This window comes from Brachyistius frenatus, unplaced genomic scaffold (assembly GCF_029030835.1).
Source record: "Brachyistius frenatus isolate BFR_SWC_R1_liver_20210118 unplaced genomic scaffold, ASM2903083v1 Contig_66, whole genome shotgun sequence".
Classification (NCBI taxonomy): domain Eukaryota; kingdom Metazoa; phylum Chordata; class Actinopteri; family Embiotocidae; genus Brachyistius; species Brachyistius frenatus.
Window position 1 is genome coordinate 1,249,445 of NW_027210665.1, and position 13,752 is coordinate 1,263,196.

Consider the following 13,752-nt stretch of genomic DNA (forward strand, 5'->3'; position numbering starts at 1 on the left):
TGTCATATAGAGCCCAGAGTTAAGCTCAGTCATTCTGCCTTGAACCCTGAGTCACCACAGCAGTATGGCTGTACTGACATGAATGTGTCTGTTAGTGTATCCCAAAGCAGCTCAGAGAAATAGGAAGTACAGCTGAGAACAATTTCAAACAGAGTTGACCTGCTTTAGTTCCTTTGTTTCCCCTTTTTTCCCTGCTCGTAAGCAAAGACAGAAAGACAGAGAGCAGGGGGGGAGGGTGTGTATGTTGGGGGGGGGGGGGGGGGCATTTTAATGTGTGTCACCTGCAACAGGGATTTCCCACCAAACAAACACAATCACAATACATATTTTTCTAACTTCTCAACCGGCAGCGGGGTCGTAACATCGGCCTCGGCGCAGCAACAGCGCTGCCTGCTTCTTAAACAGACCCGCGGTAATGGTGGAATTATCAAGAAAACAGGAAAAGGGGATGTGTGAGCTTCTGTGTGCACTGGAAGACTGCCCACTGGGCATTCCTGTACCTGTCCGAGGATACTACCCCTCACCTCTCCCACCCTCCCCCTCCCCCTCCACCTGCTCTGCTCCGTGGCCCCCAGGTCCTTGGGGACCAGCCAGACTTCAGCAGAGACAACCCTTCCAACATAAGCCCCTGCCCCCAGCACGCACACGCACACGCACGCACACGCACACGCACACACACACACACACACACACACACACACACACACACACACACACACACACACACACACACACACACACACACACACACACACACACACTCCTCTCTCTCTCTCTCAGTCTTCCTCTCTTTCACCCGTACTCACCCACAATAGCCTATCCACCGGTCCCCAGGGAAACGCATGAATATGGAGGAGGCTGCCCAAGAAGCACATGATACACACACGCGCACACACACACACACACACACACACACACACACACACACACACACACACACACACACACACACACACACACACACACACACACACACACACACACACACACACACACACACACAATCTAACTCTCTCCTTTCACTCATTTATTTATATATGGATACCTGGATTGGAAGCTGCAGGCAGTCCCATCCTCCGCCCTTCTCCTCTCTGAGGCTCTCTAGATGACTGCTTGTGGAAATGTGGTGCCAAATTATATAAAGCCGCTCCTCCTCACAGAGTACACATTTAAATGAAAAGAAAAGAAACATAGCAACACAGTGGACCGGCATGTTTATGAGTCGGCTTCTGTTGCACTGCAGATGTCCATAGAGTGCATGTGTTGTGTCAATACAGGATGCACATTCTCCCTCTCTGTGGCCAAATCGGCGTGTAACTCAAGAAGACTACAGACTGCTTTGTTTTTCACAGACAAACATGCAAGTCTGTGTGCCTGTTGACAATGGCTGACCTCCTTCTGGAACCAGCTGTTCTGTCCACTGTGCAGAAACACGTGCATGCATACAGTACCAAACAACACATACACCGGAGGATGAATACTTAAGAGATGTGCACGAATACTTTTTTTCCCCACGTGCACAATCACATACACGGAGTGCACAGTTTCCACACAGCACAGTCTGCACTTTGCACACAGAGAAGTGAGTGTGTGGGCAGGCCCTGGCAGGGCATTGCTAAGCCTGGCTGGTGATTTATCGCCATAGTGAAAGCTTGGGCAGTGAAAGGTTGGGTCCTGCCAACCTCTGTTCTCCTCTGACCACCCGGTGCCCACGTGTGGCACTCAGGGGCACGCCTGTCCCTTTCAATAACCTGCACCGAAACCCGAATCCTCCAGTGAGTGTGTGTCTTTGTGTGTGTGTGTTTCTGAAACATGGCAACCTCTACTTGTACGGCTGAAGAAGCAGAGCAATATTTTTCTTTTACCATACTGTGTTGCACAGTGCCACTACAACAACTCATTTAGTTTAATTGCTGTAGACGTTCACACAGCCAACAGTGCACAAACAAACAACACAATGTCTTGTACACAATGTCAACCCTGGAGATTTAGCACCAAAACACAAGTGTGTTGAGGTTGGGCCACTGTCAGTGTCGGCCTTGTTAATGTCGCTACATCATTAGCAGGATTCTCACAGAGTCCTGGAATACTTTTCTCACAGTTAGTTTAAATACAAGTCATATGGGTATTAACTTGAGTCTGGCCTGGCTGGTAGTTATGACTGCCCTGGGTTTATGGGCAACAGAGAAGGAAGGTAGGGCCGAGCCAAATGCTTCTCTGCATCTGATTTCCTGCTTCTCATCAAAACACTATAAGCTGTCATCCACTGGAGAGGAAGCCTTTTCATTTCAACACAGATGGACTGGCACCACAGGGGTTGATGTCTGCAGGTCGAACAGGGCATAAAGTATGTCTGAGCAATATGCATACAGGCATATAGATGCACACCCACGCTCATACATGCGCATGTGGAAGAGATGTTACAAAAACGCACAGAAATGCACAACGCTGAGCCTTACAGTAGGTTTTATAATGATGCTCAGGTCCAGGGGAATCAGGAGAATCGTTTTAGACCTCTGTACTCTGTAGCTCTTCTTTACGTTTAAAATGTTAGGAGTGGAAATCTTGCTGGTATGATAGATAATGATTTGTAGTGAAAGGAAATTGTTCCTGAAAGCCACCCTGACTAGAACTAAGTCCACTAAAGCAGATTAGATCTTCAAAATAAAAGCCCCTAATTGAGATCTCCACATATCCTGAGGTGTTGGAATATTTTTCTAAATAAACTCCTTCCATTGTTTTTATGAACACGGATATTATATTCTCCTTTCATGTTCATGTTTTTTTTTTTTTTTTTTCATTTTTGGTTGCCGAGTAACTGCGAGGTGCTACTCATTTTGATAAACCACAACACTTTGATGTAATTATTTACTATTAGATTGAGTAATGATGTGAAGCAAAGTTTGTTTGCAAAAATTCACTTTCTCCAATTCTGATTATATGATATCAGTGGAACAAATTGAAACTCAGCCAGTCAAGAGTAAGGAACGTAAAGATCAAAGCCACAATTTCTGAACATGTTCTTGTTGTAAGGATGAACCAAATTAAAACTCTAGACAGAAATAGGTTTACTTTTAAGCTTTCAGAGAGAAGAAAAAGTCAGTGTGCAGATTTCCTGCACACACACGTAAAAATAGTGATACTCACTCTTGTACGGCGCGGGCTATAGACAGCGCAGTGGAGCCGGTCTCATTAACACTGTCCAAGGTCACGTTTGGCAGGTCATCGTCATCGCTGTCACTTTTGATCTGCCGTGGTGACAGGCCGTTGGGGTCTGTGTATGCTGTGAGGATGGGACATAGACACGGGAGTCAGACACATGACACATGAGCTGGCCCTGTAAACTTATAAGGCCTATCACATTGTGTGTGTGGAAAGCGTTTCTAACCGTAATGAAGAGAACACCTTCACATGTTATAATTATCCTACAAAGTCCTTTTTTTTTTTAAACATTTAACATGTATTTGGTTTTGTATATAGTTGTGTGTGTGTGTGTGTGTGTGTGTGTGTGTGTGTGTGTGTGTGTGTGTGTGTGTGTGTGTGTGTGTGCGTGTGTGTAAAGATGGCCTCAGGATTTGTGTTTTCACCCAGGAGCTGTCAATCAAACAGAATTGTCAACTTGAGGACAGAAGAGTCAGCCATGACACCGTACCCAGCAGTTGCACAGTCACAGAAGAGAATGCAAAAGGACACCCATGCACGTGCACACGCACACACACACACACACACACACACACACACACACACACACACACATTATCTTTATCAGTCTCCACCCATAGTGATAAGAAGCTGGGTGGAGCACTGTTTGTTGTTGTTGTTGTTGTTGTTGTTGTTGTCTCTGAGCATTGTGTGAGAACATTTGTGCATTTGTTATTGTGTACTGTGTGTACTGTGTACTGAATATCTCCAACGCAAAAGTAAATGTTCATGCATAAGTGCAACTGTGCCGAGCATCTGGTCCCCTACATTTGCAACTGATAGAGCATCATATTCATACTTAGGACAAACCCTCACATTAAATGCACATCTCAATAATTGCAAGCAAGATCTGTCTCTTTTTTGATTCTTTCCTGTCACACAGTAACCAAGAAAAAACATGAATATTGAATATTTGATGGGCAAGGATGCTACCATGACCCTCTGAGCCAGTGACCTCACTCGTTTCTGTCTCTTTAGCTCCACAACAGAGTTATACTATTCCACAAATTGAGACAACTTGCCCCTTGGACAACTCAGAGGGTGGATTGTCAGAGCCTGCAGCCATTCTGTCCTTGCTGTCTCCATGGACACAGGCTGCCAACATCTTGGATAACTCAAGGAATGAATGTCTAAGACCTATTTGTCAAAGAAAAGGTGCTGAAAATCTACAGCATGAGTTTAACCATTAATTATGTTTTATAGTATTTCAGAAAGAAAAAAAAAAAGATACTAAAGAATATGGAACATGGAAACACCATGGCTAAGATTTTATAATGGTGATTCTTTTTTCTGAAGATGAAATTATCACAAACACGGAATATATTGAGACGTACGATATTTCCACTGAGGTTCTGCAACATCCCAATCTACTGTAAGCTGGGTGCTTTTATAAGCTATCAGGACTTCACCTCCTCTGCCCTCTCAGCTGAGACTGTGGCCATAATGGCCCATAATAATGGTCTACAGTTAGGATCAGACATGGTGTTATTACTGAGGAGGGGAGGGGGGGGGGTCCACAGAAATAATGCTGGAACTCGGTTGGAGCTCTCGCTTTTAAAGGTTTTCACTGTTGTTGTAGACCAAGACATGCAGAGTGGTCACCAGCTCGCCTACCCTATGGAAAACCTGTAATTAGTTCGAAATGCATCATGTGTTAGAAAAGGGGCATTTTGAACGAGGGACACAAAGGAGGAGTGGTGGAGAGGTGGGCAGAGCACCGGATTTCTTTCTTTTCTCTCCTGTTGTTTCCACTCAAGCCCTGTTTCCATGGCAACCTCCTGCCAGAGACAGCGAGACAGCAGTGAAAGAAAAGGGTACCCACCCTCTCTTAAAGAGGATGGCCGCCAACCTGTTTGTGTGCATATGAGTGTGTGTGTGTGTGTGTGTGTGTGTGTGTGTGTGTGTGTGTGTGTGTGTGTGTGTGTGTGTGTGTGTGTGTGTGTGTGTGTGTGTGTGTGTGTGTGTGTGTGTGTTATGAGCGCCTGCAAGTGTTTTGCATCTATGTTGAGAACTTCAATAATCACATTAAACTTCTCAGGGGAGGAAGAGGATTTAGTTTGGGATTTGCCTGTTGTCGACAACTTATTCATTTAACCACCAACCAATAGCGACACCTGCAAGAGAAAACTACAGATATGACGAAAGGAAAAAAAAACATATCCAAAGAGATATTAAATATGTTGCAGCCCTTCATTATTTTTGATCTAATTTGAACTGTGTGAATTTCCATGTCAAGGTCACATTAAGTGCAATAAATAATCAAATTTACTGGTTGCTCTCTCAATAAAAGTCACTGCATCCACCACACCCAACACTCAGCATTAATCCACCCTATTTCCTTTGTGTTTGGTGCCTTCAGTGCTGTGCAGAGCTAATGTTGGACTGCGTACATGCACGTGTTTGTTTAAGTGCCACCCATCTTCCATATCCATCCACACCCTCTTATGCAAGTCTTGTTTTTCCTGTCCTTCCTTCTTTCCTCTCCTCTCCTCTCCATGGGTGTTTAAAACGCCCATCTCCGAGGACCACCCCACCCAACCGGCCAAGAGTCTGCCTGAGCACATGTACAGTATGCTCTAATTACACATCTCTGTTGTTTGCTTGTAAAAAAAAAAAAAATGTACAGTGGCGAATGCACCAGTGCGAGTGTGAGGCTAAATGTGTGTATCCATTCTGCAAGGAGTGACAAGACGCTGCCTCTTTTACGACCAACAGTTGCCCTGTGTGCAGCTCAGACTTGGACAGAAACACCTACTGTCGGCTCTCTTCCAGTGGTTGGCAGTAAAACCACACCCAGAGAGAAAACCAATAACACAGTCGAGGCGAGGCCAGAGAGGTCTAATGCTGAAACCGCCCCAGATGTTTGCTCCTCGATAGAGAGAAAAACTACCTGCACTACAGGCTATTAAAAAAAAAAAAAAATGGGAGAGGCGTTCAGTCTGTAAACCTTATCCTCACTTTGAAGGGGGCGACATTTTTTGCCTAAGGGGACATTTCTGAAAGCATGTTCCCCGACCGTCAGCCTTCACAGCACTGCGTCTGCAAATTGTTTGACAAGAGACAGTACGGGCAGACAATAAACCACTCCACACTGCTTGTCATTGAGATATCTCATATAACATCACACAGGTAATGCAGCTAGTTCTTCACTCCTTAACGCCTGCATGCGTCGTCACTTGTTTTTTTAACCCAGAAACAATTAATTAATTTTTTTGGGAGGCTTTTATAACCTCATTAGCAAGAGTACAGTTGAAGTGCATTGTGATGGCTGACAAGTGATAACTAAAATATCTTCTTTGATTGGGGAGATTGTTTTATGTGAGATAATTCATTTCCAATTGATATTTCTCAAAAGGTGGAGCAACTGCCAATGGGAGGCACATCTCATCTGCTTTATTTTGCGAGTGCGTCATCATTTCCTTTAACCTGATCACTGCTTTTTGCTGGAGCGCCTTTGGAATGATGTTTCTTACTGAGAATAATGAAAGAAGTTTGACAGAAATCCCACAGGAACAAAGTCAGCCGTATGAATATGAAGTAAATTCCGAGAGCGGTTTCTCACCTTTGCCATGGCTTTTGGCCTCATCCAGAAGAGGTAGCATGATGGCGTTGTTGAGGCTGGAGGGGGATCGAACGGCAGTGGTGTACATGAGGGGCAGTGACTGTACCACAACTGGGATGCGGTGAACATGGCTGGCCAGCTTCCCTGCTCCCTGCAGGCTCAGAGGGCTGGATGGGGGCGGCGGCACAGAGTGCAGGATGTGCAAATACGGCTGACCTCTCACCCCGCTTCCGGGGGCAACCAGAGGGCCCGGTGTGAGCAGCGATGAGGCTGAGGTGATAACCGACGGAGAGGACGAGGAGGAGGATGACGATGATAAAGAAGACGGGGAGAAGGCAGATCTGAGGGGGGATAATGATGAGGTCGTGGTGATGGACGACGAGGAGGGGCGGGGTTTGTTGATTGACAGGTCGACGGGCTCGGTCTGTGTGTGGAAGTGCAGGTCGTGAGCTAGCAGGTCTTCCGGGGGCTCGGGTTTAACTCTGCTGAGGAAGAAGGGGACGCCGTCCATCGCAGAATAAGGGCGCACTCTGGGCGACTGTGGGAGGAGAAGAAACACTGAAGTTAGATTTTTGTCATTTTGTTGCCATAGAAATGCATTAACCTGAGACACACAGGGGGAAAACAAATAAGTAGAGCCATGAGCCTGAAATTCCTTTATTCATGACAATAAAATATAAACTCTCACTAACCACTCAGGCAAAAAAAAAAAGTGACATATTTAGCAATTGCAGTCTAGGATGATTGTTTTTGTGGAAATATTCAGCCTCAGAAACAATAAAAATGCATGAAAAGAGAAATGTCAGAAAGATATATGCGGTGGTAATTGTACAGAAAGGAGCAGCTAATTTCCTCATGTTCATTCAGGCATTTAACTCCCACTGCGAAGTCCCCTCAGTTAGCGTGATGTCATACGCAGATGAAACGCAGGAATAAAGATAGTGTCTCTCACACTCGCCTCCTGTCACTCCTTGTTTCTTTCCTCTTGGCGTGGGTTGCACACGCTCTCTCTTTTCCTGCTGTTTTCCATGACTCCCACACGAAAGCGGCTCCCTTGGCTCCCCCTCGTATCTCTCCTAAATCTCCTTTGTGACGGTGGAAAAACATCATATGGGCTCAATTTCCTGACCGTCTCTCGGTCTCTCAGCGATGGGCCTCCTAAGGCCAACGCTGGTGGCTCAGTGTATCCCTCAACACATCTTTCACTTAACACCAAGCAGACTGTAACACAACCGCTCCATCTGTCTGCGTACGTTTTAGGAACCTGTTTACTTGGAAAACGATAATAGGGAACATGCACAGTAGAAAAACGACCCTCACCCTGCTACTATTTCTTACGGACTGCCAAACTTTGACCCGTCTTTGATCTCACAATCGTTGTTATAATGTCAGATTAACTAAGCTTCATGGGATGTAGCCGATTTCAACATCAGTGTGGGAGGGGTGCTACAGTGTGTGGTGAGCGGTGTTGATCCTCACAGTGGAGCCTTTCAGAGGCTGAGTCACAGTTAGGGCAATCGGGGAGTAAGAGTATCCAGGATTTTTACTAATCAAACAGGGAAAGCTCATTAAAGTTAAAGGAAAACATTGCAGTCCAACAGCAGGCTGAAGCAGAAATGAAAAAAATGCTCTGGACTGTGGATTTCCAGCCTCACTTTTGTTTTTAAGACTTGCATTTTTTTCCCCTTATGTAATGCGGAGAGAGAGTCGATCTGTGGTGAATTACACATTTTTCTGACTGGTGTGTGAGTGTGTGCTCTTTTATGTAGTAGCCTACTATTTTTACTCCAGACTTGTGTGCTCGTTTTCAGCCTACAGGAAATGTTTTGACCCCGTGAGTAAAAAAATATATATTTTTTTAGTGTATAACTCCTCCTCAGTTGGAAAACAAACTCTGCCCCTTGAAATATGCCCTCCGATGACCTCTGGACTTCAGTGAGGTTCAGCTCGGGGTCCCTGGTGTCAGGTCAAGATTCACAGTGCAATATGGTCTGGTTCATGAGTACCACCCACGTGCATTTTCAGTGGCGGTCTTCAAGTGTGTAACCGTTCTTTGGGGGGAAAAACATTTTAAGGGGTTTTATTAAAGTTTTTTGTATGCGGTGAACAATATAAATAGACCAAAAAAAAAATGCTGAGTCCTGGTCCTTGTGGAGAAAATAGATGAGATGATCATCCTTCAAGGGAATTCAGTTTTCATTTAGCAGCACAGTTCAGTCGGAGACATTTCCCTGAAGGGATTGGCCATTTATAGCCAACAGTTATTAAGTTATATTGAGGGAAAAATACTGCCTTTTTGACATTATTCTCAAAGAATCAGAGCAACAATAAGGATTCTGCTGGGAAGACTAATCCCCTTTAATAAAGACACATGTCTACAATTATTACATCGACTAAAATCAATAATAGAACAAGCTTCAGTAGGAGGTGTTTGGAGGTAATGGGAATGGTAAATGGCATAAAGGTGTCAGGAGGGTGAAAGCAGGAGGTGTCAGGTGATGAAGGTCACCTTCTACACCTGAACGATTGGATTTTAGTGGTCAGCTGGTTGCCAAGCAGCTAATGAATGAGTGTCTAATGTCAAAGCATGAATGAAATGGCGGATGTCGGTCCATCTTTTGATTGTGTTATTTGGAGTTATTTGTCCACTCGTACAGTAAACGCAGTAGTATGAGAGGAAGCCCGTTCGCACAGCAGCCTCAGTGATCTGTGTGTCTACACATGATGTGATCAGGCGTAGGTGACCCGTGTTTCGGGAATACTCAGAGTCCAACACATAATCACTGTTCTTACCATCAAAAAACAGAAATAAATAGACTTGAAGTGTAAAAACCTGTGTCAGGTCACATTTAGGCAAATAAAGTTAGACACCGTCTGTACAAACAAGTGGAATAATTAAAATCGAATCATATCAAACGCACGGGAGACAGACGACCAAAAAAATGTGGATAAAATGTTTTTTAAAGCAGCAGTGCAGTCTCAGGGTGATTGTTGAGTTAAATCTTCAGTGGATGTTCATGTAAACATGATCATGTGACGCTGACTTTGACTTCACCATAAAGGAATCCTTGATATGGTCACAACACACAGAGTCAGTAATGCATAGCTTTACATTTTACTTTGAATTTTAGTTTTTAGTTCATCTGTTGAACCTCTTTGTTGGAAGACTCGAGGTTTGACAAGTTGTATATCTGCTATCTGGTGGCTGTACCAAACATCAACCTATGGAGAACCATTTCATAAGAAATATCACATACAGCAGTTGTCAATACATATATTTGTGATGTTGAGTGTCCTCTCCGCTCCTCTTGCATCAACTCCCAACCTCGCCTTTCTTGACAGAGCCTCAGGCTACCATCCAGCTGCTTTCACACATGATCTGTATAGGAAGAGTGTGTCACAGTCAGCCTGGAACTATACTGCCTGAAGGCTTTGAAGCCAATAGATCCTCTGAAGCTCATCTCAATGTTGTGGAAATATTGTCTTTCTCAGTAAGAACGTGTAGCTGACTGGTAATGTTGTGGAGTATTAATAGCTCTTCTTTCAAGTTAAAGTCAAGAAAATATACCATGTGTCAACCACAAGTGTAGTCTGATTGATGTTCAGTAATATTCTGTGATTAACAAAACTGCTGTTGCAGCCCTAAACTCCAATGGGCTGAGCCATGTTTGAAGCTGTAGTGACAAGTACATGACTTTCACAGAGTTTTATATTACAGCCCAAGGACGAGATTTGTTTATTGAAGATATATTTGTATCAACACAATAAATAAGAATTAAATAAAAGTACAGAGAAATCATAAATTTGTCGAGGGGACTTAGGAAGTGTCCTCATGGCATTGTTTGTCTACTAGCAATCATAAATTTAGTTTTCAAACTTTTTCCTAAAATTACAAATTCAACATTTAACCTGATTTTTGTTTACCTTAAGTATTTATGTTTAAATATAGTTAATAGTAGAAGTAACTTCAGTTGCTAAGAAGCAAGTTTTACTGAAAAAGAACCAAAATGACTACAAAAAGTAATTATGAGACAAAGAGTAAGTTAATTACAAGACGTGCCCTTTAATACCGATTTACAGTATCCTTTGTTGAAATTTTCAAATTGGTTTCAGTAATTTTTTCAAACAAATTTGCTTTCTATGGTTGAACCCACAGAGTTCTCACTTTTTATTTGACATGTTAATAATCATTTGAAAATGGGGGAAACAATTTTTGTATCTGTTATGATCTGTACAAATTTAAAAAGCACCTTACTGTACCTACCGCCAGTCTGTTCTCATTCTCAGGGGGTCAAACACTGGCCGTTTTGTCAAAGTTGTTGGCATCAGAGAGATACGAACAAGGTGCGCTTTGGCATCGGCACCGTGACCACCCGGGTGGAAGAAGGAGGTCATGTGATGGAGTACAAAGAGTGACAAAGTCAGCAAAGGGTGGAAGTCTGGGGTGGCCGGAAGGAACAAACGCAGGTGTTTCACCCGGGAGACCGGTGTTCGGGTCCATGAGAATGCAAAAGTCAACGTGGACTTCTTTGAAGTAACATATAAGTTACTTAGGTAACATCAAACGTAAAATTACTCATTTTGAAGATATTTTCCGAACCCTTACCAAGTGTTTTCTGTCCCTAAACCTTTGGCATCTTGTGCATGTAAATGAGATGCCAGCAGATTGTGACAAAACAACAGTATTGGATGCCCTGAGATGAGAACAGGTCGGTACTGCAGATCTCCCCAACCAACTGCAGGCTTTGCTGCCATATGTGTGAACTAGTTTAGGGTTGTTTTGCTGGCATGAAATTCAAATAACAAGCAAACTCTGGCAATTAATCATGAAGCAAAAGGTCTGAGAAGTGATGTACAGAAACACTTTGGATTTAACACCATGGATGGAACAATGAAGAATGGTTGTAAGGCTGTTTTTATGCAAGTTTTGTTCAGGTCACACTGTGTTCAAATGAGTTCAAATACATTACATGAGAGTGAAACTTGATTTTATGAAAAAGTGACAGCCGTGGAAAGCCAATCAAGACTTTTGAAGCAAAGCACCTCAGCGAATAAAATGGTTGGCTAATTGTTTTGGCTTATACATTTTCATTTCAATCAAAAAAGAAATGTGCTACCTCTTTATTCAATTTCATATTAACACTATGATAGTAAGAGTTATAGTCACCTGCTAAAAGTGTCCAATCATCTTATGTAAAAAAAAAAAAAAAAAAAAACACGTGTGAAAAGGTCAAAACAACAGAAGCTTTGCACAAAAATGCAAAACAGAAACTTTGCTGCATTTTGGGGTCAGGCTTTCAAACTCATCTCAACCAGCAGAAATGGAAAACTTTAAGCCACCCCCACTCTCATTTTGACAGATACAAACACACGTATGCGCTCAAACCTACACATATTAAGGTTGGCTCGACCCGCCCGCCTGCCTCTGTCCTCATGCCATTGTCTTTATTAGGGGATACTGGTTAGCGGGGCAGATTTTCCAGCCCCTTGCAGGCGATTTGTCTAACGAGGCAGACCATTTCCAGCAAGCCCTTGGCCCTACGCCACCCAAATGAAGACCACATTTCTGCAGCAGCCTAAACTGTCTGTCTGCCATCTAAAAGGGAAGCTCAAGCGAGATTGGATCTTTGTGCACTTCAAAGCTGTGTGGGCTGCAGTGCTCACATCCTGACTGTGACTGACATCACGACGTAGGGAATGATCTCAAACCCCCAGGTATTAGGCAGCAGTGCAAGGGCACAGCTCTCAAACCCTTGAGCCACAGCTGATAGCAGAACACCCAGAAAGTAAACCACCTGCTGCCTCTCTGCTAAATCCTCTGATGTAGAGAGATAGATTCAACTCTTATCGACACTGAGCACCTCCACAGCTCAACAATTCTCTACAGGACCTAAGATAACCTGATGGATTATCAGCAGCTGGTATTTTTCTCATCCATCATGGGTTAATGCTCTCGGGTTCATCTCAGCAGAAATACTGTTCTCCCACAAAGTGCTCTGGGTGATATATCAGGGGGGTAAAGATATTATTGATGTGTTATCAATGGTAATCGATAATAACTGAACACTAATTCGGCATGATTACAAATATTAAGTGGCCTGCACCTACTGCACACACAGCTGTGGCGGCAAACACAGAGGCCTTGTAACCTAGCAACAGCTTCACCATAACAAGACCACTTTATTTCTAGGTACGTCAGACCAGAGCAGACCAGCACTGATACTGTATGTGGGCCATGAAAACGTTGCATGAGGTAGCTCCGTTACACCCAACATGGTCAACACACACAGTTTAATTGGACCTCAGGCTCAAAGATGACATCAAATTGTACGATGCAGCCTGAGGAGTAGAACAAACAGAACATCCGGGTGGAAATGAAACAGCACTCACGAAAGGCTTGTAGTGACAAGCTCTTCTTCTGTGTGACAAATTCATATTGAGTGACAGAAACAACAGAGAGGTGACATAAGAGCACTGTGTGAGGTACAGTCGATGAAGAGATGCAGCAGCGAGAGGAAGAGCATTGGCCTGGTGTGTTGTGTTTGTGCGGATGCGAGAGGGAGATTATTCATGTGTGTTTGTAAGAAAGCCAGGCAAGGGAGGATAAAGAGGAATATAGAGACATAAAGAGGCAGGAACAGACACACAGAGAGAGAGAGAGAGAGAGAGATAAGATTTAGAGTTTCCCATGCAACCCTCCTCCCCAGAGCAGTGACTACATGTGCGCAATCACCCCCAGCCAACATGGACTCTCTGCTGGCCCCAGTCACCTCCCCAAAAGACCCCGATGCATTCCTGCTCCAGCTGTGGCTCTCCTCCTCTTCTTGGTTCTTCTCCTCTTTCTGATTACTACCATGCTCTCCGACCACTCCTCTTAGCCCCCACACTCACTCTCTCAGTCACTCACTTGCTCGGGCCTGGGAGTGATTATCGGCCCATTGCCGGGAGGAGGAAAGAAGGAAAGGAAAGCAGGAAAAAAAAAAAGGAGG

At 44.0% G+C, this 13,752-nt stretch overlaps 1 protein-coding gene across 2 annotated transcripts in view; it reads right to left on the reverse strand.

The window, feature by feature from the left end:
• The window catches only part of klf12b (Kruppel like factor 12b), a 41,683-nt gene that overhangs the window by 10,094 nt on the left and 17,837 nt on the right, over nt 1–13,752 (reverse strand). For both annotated transcript variants that reach the window (XM_069707032.1, XM_069707031.1), the window contains exons 3-4: nt 6,764–7,301; nt 3,148–3,283 (exon numbers count right to left, since the gene is read on the reverse strand). In XM_069707032.1, coding sequence (XP_069563133.1) covers nt 3,148–3,283; nt 6,764–7,301 — 674 coding nt within the window. The remainder of the gene's footprint in view (nt 1–3,147; nt 3,284–6,763; nt 7,302–13,752) is intronic.